Source organism: Marmota marmota, unplaced genomic scaffold (assembly GCF_001458135.2).
Source record: "Marmota marmota marmota unplaced genomic scaffold, marMar, whole genome shotgun sequence".
Classification (NCBI taxonomy): domain Eukaryota; kingdom Metazoa; phylum Chordata; class Mammalia; order Rodentia; family Sciuridae; genus Marmota; species Marmota marmota.
In genome coordinates, this window is record NW_025999977.1 from 40,900,034 (window position 1) to 40,921,858 (window position 21,825).

The following is a 21,825-nucleotide window of genomic DNA, read 5'->3' on the forward strand; positions in this document are numbered from 1 at the left end:
AACAGATCCGTCATCTCATGTATTTACTTTTGTATGTGTGGTTATAGCACCTAAAATAGTAACAAATTTCCAGTATATAATACAGTATTATTAACTAGGGTTCTCATGCTGTAAATTGGATCTCTGGACTTACTCATCCTACAGAACGCAATTGGCATGTATTTATATACTAGAAAAAAAAAATTTAAAAAAAAAAAAGTTCTCCTGAAACTTTACATATTTAAACACATAAACCTGACAAATAAAGGTAGAAACAAAATACTCCCTGGAATTTAGGTTTTTACAGGAGGCAGACAACATCAGGGATTCCTGAGGAAGTTCTGAATGCCCTTCTGGGGTTCTGTTTTGGGAATCAATTTTGTTTGATCATGGACAGTCCCTTAATTATGGAAAGGAAAAGGGTTCCTTAGCTGAGTCCTTTGCAGCTATGAACATTGCCAGTATGTCTAAATGTCCCTTCTCCTTCACATCAACATATTTCCTTGAAGACTAGTAGCCCTACTCACTACTCTTGCCTCCAACATCCTCCCAGTCAGTAATTCCTCTTCACTGAGAAAGCAGAGTATACCAGTTTAGAGACCAAATAAGCCAGTGGCAGAGTACCTCTGAGCCATCCATTAAAATCTGAGGAGGAGACTGGGACTCATGCCACTGCATTTCATTCTTCAAGAAATACCAGAATTTGAGAGGCCTTGCAAAAGTAAATAAGGAGAAAGGCTAGGAGGAGACAATAGAGTAGAATTAGGATTCTTTTCTCTGGAAAGATGGATGCAAGGGCAGAAATTTTTTGTCTATTTTACTGGTTACTGTAGCCTCCATGTCTAGAGTAAGTGCCTAACACCTAGTAGGCATTCAATACATATTCATTGAATGAACTACATAGACCATAGGAAGAGCATGAATGTTACTCTGAATCAGAGACCATAGAGAAACAAACATCAAGGAAGACAGAAGTGAGGCTTTTCTAGTTTGAATGAGAGAAGACAGGAAATAAGAGGTGCCACTCCCAAATAGCTACTTGGTGAAACAGATAATCTCATTAAAGTTTTACATGAAGAGAGAGAAAGTTGGCATCTTTAAGAATAACATTATGGGGCTGGGGATGTGGCTCAAGCAGTAGCGCACTCACTTGGCATGCGCAGGGTGCTGGGTTCAATCCTCAGCACCACATAAAAATAAAATAAAGATGTTGTGTCCACTGAAAACTAAAATAAATAAATAAATAAATAAATATTTTGAAATTCTCTCTCTCAAAAAAAAAGAATAACATTAAGAGCCAGGTGTAGTGGTGCACACTTATAATCCTAGTGACTTGGGAGGCTGAGGCAGGAGGATCACACATCAAAGACAGTCTTAGGAACTTGGCAAAGCCCTAAGCAACTTAGTGAGACCCTATGCCAAAATAATAAATAAAAAGGGCTGGGAATGTGGCTCAGTGGTAGAGCATTTAGTCAGTATGTGCAAGGCCCCATGTATGATCCCTAGCACCGTAAAGGAAAAAAATGGGGGGACCCTAGGGATATAGCATAGGGTTAGAGTCCCATTGGGTTCAACCCCCAGAACCCTCTGCCCCATGATTAACATAAGCAACTTAAGATGTCTAAGAATGAACTTCAGCCAGCACGGTGGCACATGCCTGTGATCCCAGCAGTTTGGGAGGCTGAAGCAAGAGGATTGCAAGTTCAAGGCTATTCTCAGCAACTTAATAAGACCCTAAGCAACTCAGAGAGACCTTGTCTCAAATAAAAAAATAAAAAGGGCTAGGGATGTGGCTCAGTAGTTAAACACCCCAAGTTCAATTCCTGGTCCCCAAAAACAACAAAAAAAGAATTATTATGTAGATTGAAGCCACACCAAGCCACTTCTGCCAAGGATGATCATTAGAAGCAGTCAAGTTAATAAATTAATTGGGCAGAATGCCTTAAAATAATATATAAAATTGGATGAACCTACAAGACAACTTTTGCTAGAAATTTACCAGTACAGTGAATCTGGCTGGGTGTTCTCATTAAATCCAGTTCCAATGCCCCCCAACCCACAAGCAACCTCAATTCTGAATTGTCTTCCTTTACTTTTTTAAAAAAACTTTAAAATTGTGGAAATTTTTAAAATATTTTAAAGTTTATAGTTCAGTAAAATACATTCTCATTGTTCTTAAACCAATCCCTAGGACTATTTTCATTTTTCAAAACTAAAATTTTATATCCATGCAACAGCAACTCCCCACCCCTCAGTGACTGGCAACCACCATTGTACTTTCTGTCTCTATGAATCTACTTTAGAAACCTTATATAAGTGGAATTATACAGTAATTGTCTTTTTGTGACTGGCCTATTTCATAATGTACTTGAGGTTCATGCAAGATTACCATGAGTTTTAACCTGCATAGTATTCCATTATGGCTATACGTCATATTTTGTTTATCCATTTATCTGTCCACAGACATTTGGATTGCTTCCACCTTTTGGCTCTTGTGAATAATGTGGCTGTGAATATAGGTATTCAATATTTTTCCAAGATTATGCTTTCTTTCCTTTTTTTGTTTTTTAATTGGGGATTGAACCTAGGGATACTTAACCACTGAGTCACATTCCCAGCCCCTTTTTAAAATTTTTTAAAAATTTGAGATGGTCTCATTAAGTTACTTAGGGCCTCGATAAATTGCTGAGGCTGGCTTTGAACTTGAGATCTTCCTGCCTCAGCCTCATTGGGATTATAGGTGTGCACCATGATGCTCAGCACCAATTTATATTTTCATCAACTGTGTATAAAAGTTCCTACTTTTCCATCTCTTCACCAATTCTGTCTTGTTACATTTTTGCCAGTCTGGTGAGTATAAAAGTATATCTCATTATGACCTTGATTTTTTCTTTATTACTAATAAGCAACTTTTCATGTTTATTACTAATAATTCAACTTTTCATGTTATCATTTTCTAAAAGAAAAAATGTCTGCTACTATCTTCTGTCCATTTTTCTACTGCATTGTCTTTATTCTTGCTCTGTAGTAATTCTTTATATTCTGGATCCTTTGTAAGAAGCATCTACCTCTTTGCCCACTGTGGCTTGTCTCTCCACCACATTGCATTCTATGAAGAATAATAAAAGTTCATATTTCAAGCCAACCATTATGGCATATGCCTGTTACTTCAGCTACTCAGGAAGCTGAAGCAGAAGGACTATAAGTCCAAAGCCAGACTGAGACCCTGTTTTCAAAAAATAAAAATAAAAAGCAAAAAAAGGATTGGGATATAGCTCAATAGTAGAGCACTTGCCTAACATACATGATCCTCTGGGTTTGATCCCCAGTTCTGCAAAGTAAGTAAGTAAATAAACAAACAAAACAGGCCATGCTAATCTTCTGTGTAATGTTCCAGTTTAGTATACGTGCTACCAAAGTGAGCACTCAAATATCTTTTTAAGAGGTTAGCATAGGTTCTGTGCCTAATGTGCATGAACTACAGGCTGATTATGACCACCAGTAACTGTCACAGACCTAAGCAACATTTAAATGGTCACTAGTAGGCCTTTTGCTTCTTTTCAAAGCACTAGTCTATATGTTATTTAGTAAAGTGTGGATGTCAAAAATATGAAAGGGCTAATAGTAGTTGATCAAAATAAAAAACTTCTTTATACTTGATTTAAATTCTAGCAAACAGAAGCACCCGCAAACAATGAGATAAATTTACTCCTATCAAGCAATTGGGGAAGGTATTATTTTAAAGCAGAACACTCTTATTCCTTTATGGCTTACCGAAAGTTATAAATTACAAATGAGATATTAAAGGAAAAATCCACCTCTAAGCCAAGAGAACCACTTTCTCTCCTTAATAAAAATAAGGCAAAGAGTTCTCCAATACTTCTCTATTTTATTGAGGTTGACCAACATGGTATTTATATATCTCAACATTTACTTTCAAAGTTTTTCAGCGATATTTAGATAATGAACTATTTTCCATAATTAGTTAATTGAGGCACATTGGTTTGTATTTTAGAGAAAATACTTACCTTTAGGACACAGATAAGAAGAAGTATAATTTGCAAATGTTACACAGATGATTCCAAATCTCAGCTAACCTCTTTCACAAACTACAACCACTACTTTAGTCTTAATGACAACAGAGATTCAAAAACAACTGTTTAAATGTATTTGTGTGATATTGGGGTAACTCAGAAATCCCTGAAAGAGCAGTAAGCTATGATTAATGAAAAACGTCAGAACGTTGGCAAGGCTTAATAGCAAAGTACTTAACAGAAGGCCACAGATGTTTTCCTAAGAGGAACTAGGAACTACAGGTGTCACTTAGTAATGCATTGAAATGGCATTGCCCAGTGCAAGTGCTGCACAGAAGTCAGGTCTCCTCCTCAGGATCCATCACTTTGGATAAGCTTCCACTATCATAGCATGGCCCTGTAAAGGAAAAAAGTTCCATTAGAACAATGAAAGGTAATGAATCCAGTCAGTATGGAGGCAGCAGATAACAGTGTTGTAAAAGTACAGGCTTGGAAGTTTGATCTTGGCTCTGCCATTTAGCCATTGTGAGATCTTGGGAAAGTTGGTAGTCACATGAACCTTGGTTTCCTCTATAAAATGGGGTTTATGCTGCCTGAAATTTTCAGAAAGTTTCTGTAAATATTAAATTAGCATACAGTAGCTGGGCATGGTGGTACAGGCCTGTCATTTTAGTGATTCAGCAGGCTGAAGCAAGAGGATCACAAGTTTAAAATGAGCTTTGGACAACTTAGTTGAGAGTCTAGCTCAAAAAAAAAAAGACTAAGTATATAGGGTATAGCTCAGTGGTAAAGAGCCCCTGGGTTCAATTCCCAGTACAGCATACAAACAAGGTAGCATATAGTATACACACATACACATATATTTATGTGTTTGGATACGTAAGTGCACCAGAATCTAGTACAGTCTGGTTCCTAATAGATGTTCTATAAATGGTTGCTATATTTTGTTTGTGATACTAGGGATTGAACCCAGGGTCCTGTATATGCTAAGCAAGCATCCTACTACTGAGCTACACCCTAGCCCAAAGTTTACTATTAAGGTGAGAAATCAGAGGCTTTTCTAGTTGTATAGAAATAAACACAATACAGTGAGTGCTAAAAATGTAAATTTCTAGGGGCTAGGGTTGTGGCTCAGCAGCAGAGTGCTTGCCTAGCATGTGAGAGGCACTGGGTTTGATTCTCAGCACCACATAAAAATACAATTTTTAAAACAGTTAATTTCTAGATGAGAAAACTGAGGTTTTGAAAGATTAAGTGACTCATATAAATCACAAAGTTATTAAGTAGCAAGGTCAGGATTTGAAACCAGATCTAGATGATTCCAAAGCTTGGGTTCTTACCTCCACTAGTACACACAGATTAAAGAGATGGTCTGAAGGGCCACAAAAGGAAGAAGAAATGTCCCTTCTCTAGCACTACACAGAGCTATATACTAGTATGCCTCTAGTTTAAATCCCATCTGATAATCACAGTCATTCTAACCTTTGGACTGCCAACAAACCAGTAAATGACCTAATGAATCTTTTGTCTTCTAGGTTCAATTCAATCCCCATATTTATCAAGAAACTATTATTTACTAGGCACCAAGTTGGACGCTGTGTGGGTTTAAACATTTGCTACAGTCTCCACTCTTATCTAGTACACACTGTAGATCAAAACAGGTACTTTGACAACACATAAGCAAATAAAAAAGAGCAGGATAAGAAAGTTTGACTGACTTGGGAATTGTCCTGGAAGGACTCAGTAATGTGGAACACTCTTCAGCTTTTTTGTTGTTGTTCTTTCAGTACTGAGGACTGAGCGCAGCAACACTTTACACTGATCTTCATCCCCAATGCTTTTTTAAAAAAAATTTATTTTGAGACAGAGTCTCCCTAAACAGCCCAAGTTGACCTTGAACTTGTGATCCTCCTGCCTCAGCCTCCTGAACTGCTGGGATTACAGTGTGCACAACTGCACCTGCCTTCTCCAGTTTTATTTAAAATACACTGCTTTCAAGCTCCAGCTTGACCAGTGGTTCTTACCTAAGAGAGGATCCACTTTCTCCAGAAAACAACTGCAATATTTGGAGATATTTCTGGTTTCAACTGTGTGTATGGAGCAAGGTAAGGGTGGAGAGGAGTTTAATGTTACCACTGCAAAGATTTATCCCAGCCCAGTATGTTCATAGTGCCAAAGCTAAGAGGCTCTGCTCTAGATCCACCATGATGGATTCTTCCTCTAATCTCCTAATGATGCTGGTGTTACTGTTTGGCTCTTGATGAAACAGTATCAGTTTAACATATCATCTGTATCATCTCCTTGCTCCTCACTACATTACACACTTCTAAAAGACAGATTCCAGGGCTGGGGATGTGGCTCAAGCGGTAGCGCGCTCGCCAGGCATGCGTGTGGCCCGGGTTCGATCCTCAGCACCACATACAAACAAAGATGTTGTGTCCGCCAATAACTAAAAAATAAATATTAAAAAAAAAAATTCTCTCTCTCTCTCTCCCCTCTCTCTTTAAAAAAAATAAAAAATAAAAAAAAAAGACAGATTCTAGGGATAACTTTTTGTTCACATACAGAAGCATCTAGTATTATTTATATTCTACTTGCTAGATAAAGAACTGGGGAAGCCAGGTGTGGTGACTCAAGCCTATAATCCCTTGGGAGGCTGAGGCAAGAGAATCCCAAATTCAAGGCCAGCCTCAGCAATTTAGTGAGGACTTAAGCAACTTAGCAAAACCTTGTCTCAAAATAAAAAATAAAAAGGGTGAGGATGTAGCTCAGTGGCTAGTGCCCCTGGGTTTGATCCCTGGTGCAAAAAAAAAAAGCACTGTAAACAGACAAATCAAAGAATGTGTCCTATGTGAATGACACACTTTGCACAGTGCTACATATAACTTGTCTCCCTTGTGGAAGCCTGGCACAGAGGGATAAATAAAAGGGAGAGCTCTAGTCCTAACTAACCAAGTGTTTCTGTAAATAAGTTGTACAGATTAAAAAAATTTCTGATCATGAAATCTAAAATGTTCTAACTTATCAATAACTGAACCTATTTCCTTATTTCTGAGGAAAAATCATAAATAAAAAATGGTAAATATAAAATGTTTTATACTTTCAAATATGTTATGTATTTATCTGGATCAGTAACAGAAAGTTTCTGTAATCTGTAGGAAAACAATATGTTCACATCAGGACAAAACAAAAACAAAATGAAAAAATATGACCGTCAGTTTTCCTTTTGGATTTTATTCCCAGAGTTAAATGCTATAGCAGGTAAAAAGTTGGGTATATAATGAGAGCAAGGTAGGGAAAAAAAAAATCTGTCAGAATAACAATTTCCTAGTTGAATATCTTTCCAGAGGTAAATTAATTCCCTAATTAAGGTATAATTCAGTTGTTTAGAAAGACAGTTTCTGGTTGGCTGTCATCAGAAATATTGCTTTAAGAATATTTCAGGGCTGGGGATGTGGCTCAAGCGGTAGCACGCTCGCCTGGCATGCATGCGGCCCGGGTTCGATCCTCAGCACCACATACAAACAAAGATGTTGTGTCTGCCGAAAACTAAAAAAAATAAATATTAAAAAAATTCTCTCTCTCTCTCTCCTCTTAAACAACAACAACAAAAAATTGTCCAAAAAAAAAAAAAAAGAATATTTCAAACCAGGAGAGGAGGATCAAATACCCCTTGGAGGCATTTTATAGGTAAGTACTCATGCTGATTAGATAAATAAACAAAAATTTATCGTTAAATAAGAAAATACATCAAGGTATCTATATCAATGGTGCCTAGGGAGGGAATTATTAGTGATTCCAATTTTTTTCTATATACTTTTTGCATTTTCCATAGTTTTCAAAATGAGCATGTATTAATTTTATAAACAAAAAATGAAAACATTAGCAGGGCACATTGGTGCACACCTGTAATCCCAGTGGCTCAGGAAGCTGAGGCAGGAGGACTGCAAGTTCAAAGCCAGCCTCAGCAAAAAACGTGAGGACCTAAGCAACTCAGTGAGACCCTGTGTCTAAATAAAATACAAAATAGGGAAGCTGGGTTTGTAGCTCAGTGGTAGAGTGCTTGCCTAGCACCTGGTGAGGCACTGGGTTCAATCCTCAGCACCAAATAAAAATAAATAAATAAAATAAAGGTATTGTGTCCATTTACAACTTAAAAAAAAAAAAAAAATTACAAAATAGGGCTGGGGATGTGGCTCTGTGGTCCAGTGACCCTGAGTTCAATCCCGAGTACTCACCCACACACAAAAAAGTAAACATTAACTTAGCGAAAACACAGCATATATTTAAACAGCATCTTTCTTCTAAAGTGTTATCAGAATTTTTGTTGTCACTTTCCCCATCATCACCCACCCAAGAAGGTTGTTTTATTTCTGGTTGGCTGTCATCAGAAATATGGCTTTAAGAATCAAACTAGGAGGGGAGGATCAAATACCATAAAGATATAGGGGAGATCAGTAGAGTAGAAGAGGAGGGAGAGAGGAGGGATGGGAAAGGCAAGAAAACATTAAATGGATTTTAAAAAATCATGTCATATACATATATAAATACATCACAGGGAATTTCACCTTTACATGTAAGCAGAAAGAACCAAGCAAAAATAAAAAATAGATGAGTGAAAGGAAGATCAATAGAGAAAGGAGAAAGGGGGGGGGGGCAGAAATAAAGGAGAGGGACACGAAATGAAATTGAATTCCATGATTGTATGAATTTATCAAGATGAACTCACTGCTATATATATATTATATATTATATATATAATATATATATATTATATATTATATATTATATATTATATATATATATATATATATACATATATACATATATATATATATATATATAAAATGCTCTAAACAAACAAAAAACACTTCAAACTAAACTAACCAAGCATTCTTGGGATGAGCTTATCTTGTTTCTAAGAAAATGACTTTCTGGAAACCCCTATGAAATTGCTGTGACATACCTGCCCTCCAGCTGCACAGGCAGCCACTAAGCCATATTGGCCTCCATCCTTCCGTAATCTGTTGGCAGCTGCCATGACCAACCGACAGCCAGTGGCTCCAAATGGGTGTCCCAGGGACAGTGATCCACCCCAGATATTAAACTTCTCCAAAGGAAGCAATCCAACCTGGCACCCACAAAAATAAAGACATAATAAAGGCAAGTTTACTTAAGATATGAATTAAGCCAGGAATTAATAGGGAAATAACTAATGCTAGATATAAATAATTTTACTGCAAAAGAAAGTCTAGACCAGTATTAGAAGATGAGGATCAATTTGTTTTTATCTAATGTCTGAATGGGAAGAACAAAAGGCAACATAAAATTTTACTAAATTGCTAAAGAATTTTCAAAAACTATTTTTAAACTAAGAAATAAATACATATAATGAAGTACAAAATTCTTCATAAGAAGCTTTCTCCTTCATATACTTTAATAGCAGGTTACTAAATTCTAAATATTAATGTGCTTTGAAAATTCAAGCATTTTTTTTTTAATCAGAAACTTACCTTGGTTTTCCTACCCATGTAGTTTTGTGCAAACCAGTCAGAATCCATGGCTTTAAAATTGGCCAAAATCTGACCCTACAAGGGAAAATACAATGTAGAACACATATTTTAGATAGTTAAGTATTGTCCTAAGATTTAAATTGGCTGACTAGATTTCCTCATAAACACTTTTTTTAAAAATATTGGTTATTCTGAAATTTTAGACATAAAAAATTTGTATTTGTATGAGAATAAAAATAGTGCAATCACTTAAATATATGATTTATATATAGCATTTAATTAGGCAAATCTTTAAATAGGTTTTCAGTCAAAAATTTCTTAAAGAGGGCTGGGGCTGTGGCTCAGCAGTAGAGCACTTGCCTAGCACCTGTGAGGCCCTGGGTTCAATCCTCAGCACCACATATAAATAAATAGAATAATAAAAAAAAAATTTCTTAAAGAAACAGTTTAGCACTTCTTAAGGGCTTCTCCAAGATAGCATCAAAAGATATTTTAAATACCATACATGTGGCCCTTGATTAATTCCCCTGAAGCCCCTCCTGCAATATAGATTAGTATTTAAAATAGAAAGCCTCACCACTCTTATTTCACCCACATTATAAACCATGCCTTGCTCTCTCCCACAAACATGGACTACATTTTTAATGACTATAGTCCTTTCAGATATATCTTTCAAATGACTTACTGAGAAAGCTTCATGAAATTCAAAAACATCAATGTCAGTCATGGTTAATCCTGCCTTTTCTAGAACTTTGGGTGTTGCATATGTTGGTCTGCAAAGAAAAAAAAAAAAAAAAAAGGTAGTATCTTAAAACTTTAATTAAGAATGCCTTCATATTTTCCAAACTGAGTTTTACACTAATTTGTTAATTTTACTATAAAATACTGATTAAGTATTGGGAATACAATAATGAACTGAATAGACATGCTCTGTTCTTGTTAAGTTTATACTGCAGAGCTGGGGAAACATAATAAACAAGTAAACAATGAAGGATAAGTTCAAGCTGATAATGTACACACTAGAAGAACAGAATTTAAAGGGAAAGAAATGGGAAAGGACCTGGTTAATCTCCAGGTCATAATGGAAGCCACTGAGGCTAGCAGCTTGTGAGGGAGGGGAAGACAATAAACATATCAGAAGGTTTTTATGAAAGGCTATTAAGAAGACTGTGTAGCAGTGCATATAGCAAAATAAAAAAAAATGCTTATGATATCTTATAAAAAATAGAAAGTGATATATATATGTTATACATGTATAATCATTTTAAGTAAAAAATATAGGAAACATGGGAATAATTTTTAAAAGGATTATTAAAAAAAAAAAGCCCACCACATGATCCAATTATGAATTTAGGACTTACCATACTTTAAAACCTGTGTAATAAATGGTATGATCAAATACTTTTGATTATAGTCTAGGAATATACACTACTACCTACCCCAGTAAAAGCTGATCTTTTGGATCCTGGGACACATACACAAAATCCCTAGGTAAAAAAAACAGAAGGGTTAGCTTCCTTTATTTTATTTTATTTTTTAATTAAATTAATTTCATTTGTTATTTTATTTTATTTTGTGAAATAAAGAAATCAAAGGTGATTTACTTGAATATATACTTTACCTTAAATATGCCTTTGGTTTATAACCCAAGGCCAGAGCTTTGTCCTCTGCCATAATCAGCATTGCGGAAGCGCCATCAGTCTGAAATGTTAATCAGAACAATAATGTCAATTAATTCTCTAGTCTGTCTGGAGGTCTTTCTGCAGCTATTTTTCTAGGTCCTGTTTCTGAGTATACTAACTCATTAAACTTAGTATATACAACAAACTTCATTGTATCAATCACTACATTATAATTCAAACACATGAACTGACCCATATTTTGAAGACAAAAGCAGAAGAGGCTATTCAAAAAGTATCATAATTTTCAAAATGGATAAAGAAAAGAGGTAAAATTAGAAATATTTATCCATAATAAATTTAAGCCAAAGTTTTCTGCTTTGGCACAGAAAATGAAGAATGTTATGAATTTTAGGATTTAAAATCTCTTATTTAACTTTTTCATTTTTTACATTTTCTGTGTTATTTCTCATCTGCTTTCTGCCTATGGCTTCTATATGATTTTATTCTACTTACATGCTCTATAACAAGCAAACCAATGGGAGAAGAATCAGGTGCAGATGAGAACATTAGAACTATGGCTTTCTCTCTTTGGAAATGTCCTATACTTTTTTGTTTGTTTGTTTGTTTGGTACCAGGGATTGAACTCAGAGGGGCTTAAACACTGAGCCACATCTCTAGCCATTTTTTATATTTAATTATAGACAGGTTCTTACTGAGTTGCTTAGGACCTTATTAAATTGCTGAGGCTGGCTTTGAACTTGAGATCCTCCTGACTCAGCCTCCTGAGCCATTGGGATTATAGGAGTGTCACTGCGCCCAACTTGTCCCATACATTTTTCTGGTACTGGGGGTTGAACCCAGGGACACTCACCACTGAGCCACATATTAGCCCTATTTTGTATTTTATTTAGAGACAAGGGTGTCACTGAGTTGCTTAGCATCTCGCTGTTCCTGAGGCTGGCTTTAAACTCAAGATTCTCCTGTCTCGCCTCCTGAGCCGCTGGGATTACAGGGATTCACCACTGCACCCAGCTGTTCCATACTTTTTTATTCCAAATTACCATTGAGGGAGGGGGAACAAAGAGGTACGACTGGATGGTGTGTGGGGAGTATTTTACCATTACTTAAAAAAAGAAATTCTCACATTCTATCATATTTTTTACAACTCAGTAACCCTGAAGAGAGTATGCAGCCACCAAAAGGGTGGCCACAAAGTCTGTAAACACAGGTTTCCACTATACATAATAAATGGCTTATGGACATCACCTTAATAATATGTTCAGTGTGCCACTGTGCAACACTGCAATGAATGTAGTGCACTAATCATGAAACCATGATGTGTTGCATCCGATGAATGTGTCTCAGATTTTCACTGAATAAACCTGGACCTTTGATATACCACAGAAGAAATCAAGGGCATTCAGATCCCGTGAATATAATCCATGCCACATGGTTATATGATAATCTGATTTAGTTTTGGAAACAATCATTTCACCAGTCCTTTACCATTTAGGCTTAACAGTGGAGATGTATATTGTTGAAACTATTCCAGGTACCCTGCCTGCAGTCCATCAATAGCAGGCATTAAGTAGTCACCATGAGCAAGTATGACAAACATCTGCCTATTTCCAGACACTATGACCAGGTGGCATTTTTTTTTCATAGTTTTTTTTTTTAAGTTGTCTATGGACCTGTATTTTATCTATTTATAAATGGTGCTGAGAATCGAACCCAGTACCTCACACATGCTAGGCAAGTGCTCTGCCACTGAGCCACAACCCCAGACCTAGAACATTATTTTCTAATTATCAAAGCTAAAGGAAGTATCAGAGGTATCCCATTATTCTTTGTATTTTTCCTCATATTCCAGTTCATATTCTATGCTCCAAATAAGCTTTTTCCAAAGAGGTCCTTGGTGTCATAGCTCCTTGATTTTTCATTTGCTGTTCCCTTTGCCTGGAATGACTTTTTTTTTTTTTTTTGGTACCAGGAATTGAACCCAAGGGGTGCTTAACCACCCCAGCAGAGCCACATCCCCAGCCCTTTATTTTATTTTAAATATTTATTTTTTAGTTGTAGTTGGAAACAATATAATTATTTATTTTTATGTGATGCAAAGGATCGAACCCAGGGCCTTGTACGTGCTAGGCGAATGCTTTATCACTGAGCCACAACCCCAGCCCCATATTTATTTTTTTTAATTTTGAGACAGGGTCTTGCTAAGTTGCTGAGGCAACTTAGGAAGGCTGGTCTCAAACTTGCAATCCTCCTGCCTTGGCCTCCCAAATTGCTGGGATTACAGGTGTGTGCCACCACTCAGCCTGGAATAACTTTTTTATACTTCCTGAATTGAATTTTACTCTTTCTTCAAAATTCTCCATTCCAGTGATATCTCTGAGGAGCCTCCCTGACTACCCCACACCCCCAGTTCCCTGAGCCCTATCTATTTATTTTCTCCAATAGCCTATCCTTACAGCTATCGCAGCACGTTCTCACTGTATCACACCTGTCTGTTCTTTTCCTCTCTAGGGCACAGCAGAGGCAATAATATTTTTAGCCAGCTAAGTACATGAAGAGAACAGCTTTTGAATCAGAATGGTGATTGGATTAAATGACTTTTAAAGTCTAAATGCTATTATTTTACTTTTCTAAGGCATTCTATTTTAACATTATCTTTACAATAGATAACTGAATTTTAAGCCTCTATTCATAATATACAAAAATAAATTTACTTCAGAGTACAGAAATAAATGTTATTACTAAATACAAACAGCATTGACAATTACCAGGAAAGAAGAATTTGCAGCTGTCACTGTGCCATAGGGCTTGATGAATGCAGGTTTCAGTTTGGCCAACTGCTCCAGAGAGGAAGGGCGGATGCCATTGTCTTTGGTAACTGTATCTTTTCCTATAAAAACAGGAACTTTGTAACTTTAAGGAACTACAAACATTATAGATCTTTAGAGAAATGTGCTTTAAAAATTACAAAAATGAATGAAATGTAAATTGTACCTATTCCAAAGACAAAAAGCTTTCTTTTTCTAGGTCCTAGGGCTCAATCCAGGATTAATGCATGCTATGGACAAGCACTCTACCACTGAATTAAATCCCAAACCCAAAAGAAAACCTTTTATAGTTATCAAAATATGATCAAATTTTTAAATAAACTGTTAAAGACATTTGGAAAGTCATATAAATGAACTAATTCAATTTTTAAAAACCCTGTTTTTTTAAGATGCTCATTCACATTTGGCTATTTTATATAGAAGAGACATGAATCAAGAATTCTAAAAATAAGAATATACTTAAGAACTAAAAGATATCAGGAAAATATAAAAGGAAAATCTTATAAAAATGTAAAAAAAATTTACTTGTGTTATGATACAAGTCAAAACTTGAGTCAGTGTTTAAAGAGTATTTTGGAAACAGAATCAATAAACCTACTGAAAAGTCATTTAAGAGTCTTTTTTTTTTTTTTTTTTAGAGAGAGAGAGAGAGAATTTTAATATTTATTTTTTAGTTTTCGGCGGATACAACATCTTTGTTTGTATGTGGTGCTGAGGATCGAACCCGGGCCTCACGCACACCAGGCGAGCGTGCTACCGCTTGAGCCACATCCCCAGCCCCTCATTTAAGAGTCTTTGAGTATTCGGAGCAACTGGAGCAATATAGAACTTGCTAGTAAGTATCATGAAGTATTTGATTTTACCTGGTACTTTGAAGGGAACAACATCAGACAAGAGTCCTTCATCCTGTGCCTTCTTGGCAAGACTGTGAGAGCGCAGGGCATATTCATCTTGTTCCAGTCGAGAAACAGCAAAGGCGGCAGCCAGTCGGTCTGCAGAATGGCCCATGGTCTCACTAGTCGAGAATTCAGCCACTGCAGGCAGCTAGGAAGGGAGGTACATTATTTAGAAGTGTCACATGACACCTAGGATTATTTAATGTTATTTGGAAAAGTGAAAATCTATTTGTTGATCATCTATCAAGACCAAGACAAGGGAAGCTCTTTGTGATCAAGGCATTACAAAGAGGGTTACAAATTCAAATTTTCTAACCAATATATATTTTTTTCCATCTTGACCAAATAATTACCTTTCTGTAATGAAGAGCATCTTAGAACACGCCTGAGCTCACATGTCTTATCTAATTCTAAATCTCTACGGCAGGATGCTCTGGAAACTCAAGTCTCTATTTATATAAGGTTCACAAGTCTTACCTCAGGTGATAGGAAATTCAATCTGAATTTAGAGAGCAAAGACAGTCGCTGGCCCAGTGTCTTGGCCTTATTAAGATCAAGCATCATTTTCCTCATTTTCCTTGAATGACGAATAGGGACGTCGGACATTAACTCAACACCACCAGCCACGACCACATCAGACTGTCCGGAAGCAATCAGGCCAACAGCTAAAGGGCACAGGTTATATATAAATGAACATCTTTTGCAGAAACATAACACACCAATGAAATTTAAGCATCTTAGATAATTAAAAAACCATGTAACAGTTATCCACTTTGAACATCTGTAATTAAAATTTTCATCTTTTCAGAGGAATTAAAATTAATTTCTTAAACAACTAAAAACACATTCAACAACTACAAAAAAGTACATTTCATTCAAACCATATGGACATCAACTTCTGGATATAACCACTGGATCAACTCTGTTGCAAACCATATTCTAAACCAGAGGATCTTGCAGTCCACCACCCCATTTTTTGGAAACAGGATCTCATTAGTTGCCAAGGCTGGCTTCAAGCTCACCATTCTTTTGCTTCTGCCTCCCAAGTAAGGTACTAGGACCACAGGCCTGTGCCACCAAATCGTGCTTTATCTTGTATATTTTACATGCTCTCAGCTTTAGTTTGGGGGGAATAAAAAAATCTTCCCCCTGTAGAAAATGTTAATTTTTATTATAAGCCACAGAAATTTTGGCTTTGAGATATAAGGCAGACCATCTTCCTCTTTACAACCACTGGCAAGTCATTCTAACCAGGTGTTAGTCAACCTGCTGCTAGAGTGGAGAATACCCCCAATCACTGCCTCTGGCATCATTCCCTGTGACCTATGAGCTGGGCTGCCCAACCTGGCCTTGATGTTACTAAAACAGCACATGAGTACTAAGCTTTTCAGGTTTCCTGCCTTTTCATATTAAGGGTCCTTCCACAAAATGTCCCATAAATTGTTAAAAGTTTGTTAGAAGTCACAATGATTTATGAAATGCCAATGATGACGGGAAAAAGTGAAGGATAGGGTCGTGCCAAAGCAAGGATTTACAATTATGCAACTATCATGGTGGTGGTGGGAAGGGTCACATCAGAATCACCTAAGTTTAAAACCTAGGAGGTTATAAGTTCTTCATGCCTCTGGTTCTGAAGCACTCTCCTAAAGACATGCTCCTCAAGTGGACAATCCCTGCTACAACCAGCCACTTTAGTGGTGGAAGAGCAACATCAACAGCTATTTGCCTCAGATGTAGAGAACAAGAAAAAGATTGACAACTACTGTCAAAACCCCCAAATTTTTAATGTGATCTTATTTTTAAAATGAAGAGATATGTGCTAATCATTTATTTCTTTTGAAATTACTATTTTTTTAAAATTCTATAACAGACAAAAGAAAAAATTAACATACCTGTGGTCATGGCTTGGTTTGAAGAGATGCAAGCCATGGTGACAGTGTGAGCAGGAGTCTTGTCAGAAAAGCCAGCTCCAAGGGCAGCCTTCAGGAAACAGTGAATGAAGTGATCATTTACAAAGGAAATAAATCATGTAAATGACATTATGAGCACTACTAGTCTGCACCGTGAGTTAGGAAAGGATTCCATTTTTAATATTCTAAAGAGCAATGTTTAGAATAAAATTAAGCCCATCATAGAAATCATTTACCAATTTTTCATCTTGTTATTAATTGGCAAGAACTGCAAATTCCTGGTAGCCAGTTTCTAGTGGCTATAACACTCTTATGTCCCACCTAATATTTAGCAATGCTTTGCTCAAAATCATCAAGGATTCAATTTGATTTCAACTATGGACCTCTTATGATCTGTGTCCCAGCAGTTATAAAGTTTAGAAGCAAAGCAAAAGTCAACAAACATGAAAATGTTTCTTTTTTTTAATACCTTTATTTTATTTATTAATTTAATTTTTTTATGTGGCGCTAAGGATTGAACACAGTGCCTCGCTGCTGAGCCACAACACCAGCCCATGAAAATGTTTCTTAAGGAACTGACCATTCATAACAGAATTCCCACTCAGGCCTACTTTAATACTCATCTCTCTTCTAACTGCCACTTAGTCTCTCTCAAGCAGGACACTGCTGACCTAAGGCAAAGCAGAACTTGCCAAATATACAGAAGTTCAATTCCATGAAAGAAACCTTAGAAAACTGCCTCAATTACAAGTGAGTCCCTGACAAATAATGGTCACAACAGTTTACAACTGGAAGAGAGGTTGGCCAGGACAATGATGCAAGAGAGTGATTTGTGGTTTGAGGGGCTTTGAGGAAAACTGACATCCTCCATTAATTGGGCATAATGGCCTCTATTTTGGTGGCACAAAAAGTCAAACATGAAAGGAAGATATTTATAATTTTATTATATTATTTATTGGAGAAATTATGCTGCTAACAAAAAAAACAATGTCTAATTCCATTTTTGCTCAGTGAATTAATTATTGTAATTTTTCTAATAGTAAAGCTTCACTTTAAAAATTAAGTTCTAGGGGTAGATCAGTGGTAGAGGACCTGCTCAGCATGTGAAGCCTCAGTACTGCAAAATAAAACAAAAAAAAATGAAAGCTTCCAATTCCCCCAACTCTTTACTATGAAATTCTGAATCTCATTTCAAGGAATTCACTTTTGGAGACTGAAAGTGCAGCTCAGTGATAAAGGTAGCATGTGTTCAATCCCCAAAAGTGCAACAAAACAAAACAAACAAAATTGACTATACTTTGCAGGACCAACAGTAAATTCTTGAGATAAACAAAGAATTCATTTTTTAGAGGTCCTTTTCCGAAACTAGTAAGGACTGGAGATGTAATCAGAAGTAGAGTGTTTGCCTGGCAAATGTGTATTCCTGGGTTTGATCTCCACATCACAAAAAATTTTAAAAATAAATAAATTTTTAAAAAGCCCAACTGAGGGGCTGGGGTTGTGGCTCAGTGGTAGCACGCTCACCTAGCATGCACAAGGCACTGGGTCCGATCCTCAGCACCACATAAATGTAAAATAAAGATATTGTGTCCACTTAAAACTAAAAACTAAAAAAAAAAAAGCCCAACTAAAACTAATTATTCTAAGAATACAAACTCTCCTATACTTTGGTAAAATAAATGTTTCCAAAGTTTGGTTAAAGAGATTCTATGTATCTTTTTTTTTCTATATTTATTTTTTAGTTTTCTGCGGACACAACATCCTTGTTTGTATGTGGTGCTGAGGATCGAACCCGGGCCGCATGCATGCCAGGCGAGTGCGCTACCGCTTGAGCCACATCCCCAGCCCCTCTATGTATCTTAACTGATGTTTACCTTTATAATTACACTATTTCTATACACTTTACCATCATCTGTAGAAACAGAAATGTGTACGGTGGCATACACATAACATGGCCTTATTCCAGTCTTTCCAGGTAGGCCTGTCACTTAGTGTCCCATCAACTTTGTTAAAAACAACTGCCTGGCAACTGCATATCAACCTCTCAGCATAAACCAATCCAAAAGGAAGACAGAAACAAGTGTTCGGGGAGCAAGGGAGAAGAGTTCCTCAGTGGGGCAAGTGTAAGGGGCATTCAGGTTCTAATGGCCTGATTCTCATAAGGGCCTTCCAGCATGTGTTGCCCTTGGCCTCAGCTGACTCAAGACTGAAGGAGCTTTAAATAGAAGTGGTAGCTGGTGACCCTTGTCCACATGCTTCTATTTAAAGTTTGAATAGTTTTCAAGGTGATAAGGAGAAAGACGGAAGATACCACTTAGTTTAATTGGAAGCAGGAAAATATGAGGAGATCTTTCAGCAAACTCAGGTTCATGAGAAGCCTTTTAGGATTTCAAATTAACTATTAATATAGACACAGGTTCTAAAAAAATTCTTTAGCTAGAAATTATATTTTTATAGGTTATAATTTCAACTTTAAAGTTACATTCTCATAAATATTCCATCAACCTCTCCCTGCAGCCACTACAAAAATTACCTGGAGAACAACATGACCAGTATTAAGGGCAAGAGGGGAAACTACCTCATGTCAATCAATATCTGAGATTTGCATATGAGTTTAAAACTTGCAGGAAAAAAATTCAAAGAAAAATCATGGACTTAGTTTTAGGAAACAACATAAATACAGAGAAAACTGAAACAAATTTAACATTTATTTTTAAGTACTCTTATAAAAAGTCACTTTATTTTCAGAATATAAGAGTTGAAAATGTATTATGAACAGTTTAATGGCTTTATATACTCATGAAACCGTCTCATTTGATACATTCAGAAACATTAAGGTATAGAGAAAACCAAACAATTTAAAATAGAGAAACATAAACTTCTTTCTGTTCCTCAACAACATTTAGTTGATTTCTAAGGGCTTGAGTGGTGGTGACAGGCCTTCGGCAGTTTTAATGTTTACTGAAGGGTAAAGCAGAACAAACACTTTTGAGTCCTGCTCAGCTGCCCTTTTCTCTTGTCGGACAGCGATGAAACTTATTACCTTACAACTTCACTATTCACAAACACAAGCACAGACCAGAAATGAGCACTGAAATGTGCAATGAGGCCAACATTAACCAAATAATCATTTTCAAATTAAAACGAAGCCCAGAAGATGTGGTTTGGTGTTCACTGTGAAATGCCTGTGGGACACATCACAGACATTCCAAGGTCTAACATTATCTCATTGCCCAATGAACTCTACATGGAGCTACGCCAACTAGGGTAAAAGTAAACCTCTGTGAAACAGTCATAAAAAAAAAAACACCACCTATGTCTCACTAACTCAATGCCTGTGTCTCACTAACTTAATTGGAACAAGTTTTGGGGAGCAAGGGAGAAGAGTTCCTCAATTGGAACTTTCTTCTGCTAATTACAAAAACTAAGTTATTAAATTAATTCTTTGTAAAATGCTGAACTTTTAAATTATTTATAACCATGATATCTAACATTATAAAACGTAACACCAGCCACACATTGTCAAAATCTCTATTTTCCTAACACAAGATGAGAGACAATTTAACATTTCTTGAATCCACTCAAATAATTTATTTATAATAAAGAATGAACATACTAACAGTGCACATCTTTTGATTTATAGTATAATTATCTTTTGTAATATTTTTTGGTTGTAGATGGACACAATATCTTTATTTTTATTTATTTATTTTTATGTGGTGCTGAGGATCAAACCCAGGGCCTCACATGTGGCAAGGCAAGCGCTCTACTACTGAGCCCCAGTCCTAGCCCTATAGTATAATTATCTTAAATATTAAATAAAATTTATTATTTAAGCTGTAAAATCACATTTGAAGACAAATGTAAGTTTACTTAGTATATTTCAAAGACTTTCAAAAAGTAAATTCTATGAACTTTTAATTCAAATTGAATATGCCATTTTTTATAGGACTGCGCATTGAACTGAGGGCCTCACCCATGCTAAGCATTTGCTTTTACACTGAGCCTTATCCCAGCCCCTATCAATCGCTTTAAACAATATAAAGTTTGTTTTACTCACCTCTCTAGCCACATTGCTTGTTTTCACCTCCTGAATAACTGTGCCAAAGATGATATAATCAACAACTTCTTTTGGGACATTGGTCCGTTGCAATAAACCCCTGAAAGAAGAAATCCAAAGCAAATAAACACTTTATGCATTAAGGTAATGTCAGAATCATCACTTGAAACACTGACTAAGCCAAGAGTGGTGGTGTTCACCTGTAATCCCAGTCATACAGAAAGCCAAGAGGAGAACTGCCTTGACCAGCCTCAGCAACCTAGGGAGACCCTATCTCAGGATAAAAAATAAAAATGGCTGGGGCTGTAGATCAGTAGTAGAGTGCCCCTGGACTTAATCCCCAATATTACAGAACAGAACAAAACAAAACAATGAATTTCCTTAAAAAGGTAAGACTTATAATGAGAGCCTGTTGGCTTTAATAACTTGAGAACAAATTTGATTAAATAAGCTACTTAACAAATTTTGGGTCTAGTTTTGGGGGGCTAGGTTATTGGGACAATTAACCATGAAAAACACAGCTAAATATACTGAATAAAATATCAGGCAAAAAAAAAAATATATATATATATGTAAATTCTGAAAAAGCTAACTCTTGGGCTGGGGATGTAGTTCATAGGTAGAGCACTTGCCTAGCAGGTGGGATGCCCTGGGTTTGTGCCCCAGCACCATAAAGATAAAGAAATAAAATGTAAATTAAATTAAAAGGTAAGTTTTGAACTTAAAAGGACAGACATTGTATCTTTAATTTAACAAACATTTGACACCTTATCAAAGAAATGAATGAAAGAATGATTTAAAAAGTCAACACTTGATGATGGATAAAATAGATAAATAAACATAATAATGTCATTTTTAGTAGAAATCAAAGTTTCCAGTTTAATTAAAAAAAAAAAATTAAAAGAGACAAATAAACCGGGGGGTGGTGGCACACACCTGTAATCCCAGCAGCTCAGAAGGCTGAG

The 21,825-nt window shown here is 36.2% G+C and overlaps 1 protein-coding gene across 3 annotated transcripts in view; it reads right to left on the minus strand.

The window, feature by feature from the left end:
• Window positions 1-3,848: 3,848 nt before the first annotated feature.
• Hadhb (hydroxyacyl-CoA dehydrogenase trifunctional multienzyme complex subunit beta) overlaps window positions 3,849-21,825 on the minus strand; it is a 39,767-nt gene continuing 21,790 nt past the window's right edge. For all 3 annotated transcript variants that reach the window (XM_015479900.2, XM_048804690.1, XM_048804691.1), the window contains exons 6-16: window positions 20,861-20,960; window positions 16,783-16,870; window positions 15,368-15,555; window positions 14,858-15,038; window positions 13,935-14,056; window positions 11,148-11,227; window positions 10,966-11,013; window positions 10,212-10,299; window positions 9,527-9,601; window positions 8,980-9,144; window positions 3,849-4,410 (exon numbers count right to left, since the gene is read on the minus strand). In XM_015479900.2, the coding sequence (XP_015335386.1) occupies window positions 4,375-4,410; window positions 8,980-9,144; window positions 9,527-9,601; window positions 10,212-10,299; window positions 10,966-11,013; window positions 11,148-11,227; window positions 13,935-14,056; window positions 14,858-15,038; window positions 15,368-15,555; window positions 16,783-16,870; window positions 20,861-20,960 (1,171 nt within the window). In that variant the 3' untranslated portion in view covers window positions 3,849-4,374. The remainder of the gene's footprint in view (window positions 4,411-8,979; window positions 9,145-9,526; window positions 9,602-10,211; window positions 10,300-10,965; window positions 11,014-11,147; window positions 11,228-13,934; window positions 14,057-14,857; window positions 15,039-15,367; window positions 15,556-16,782; window positions 16,871-20,860; window positions 20,961-21,825) is intronic.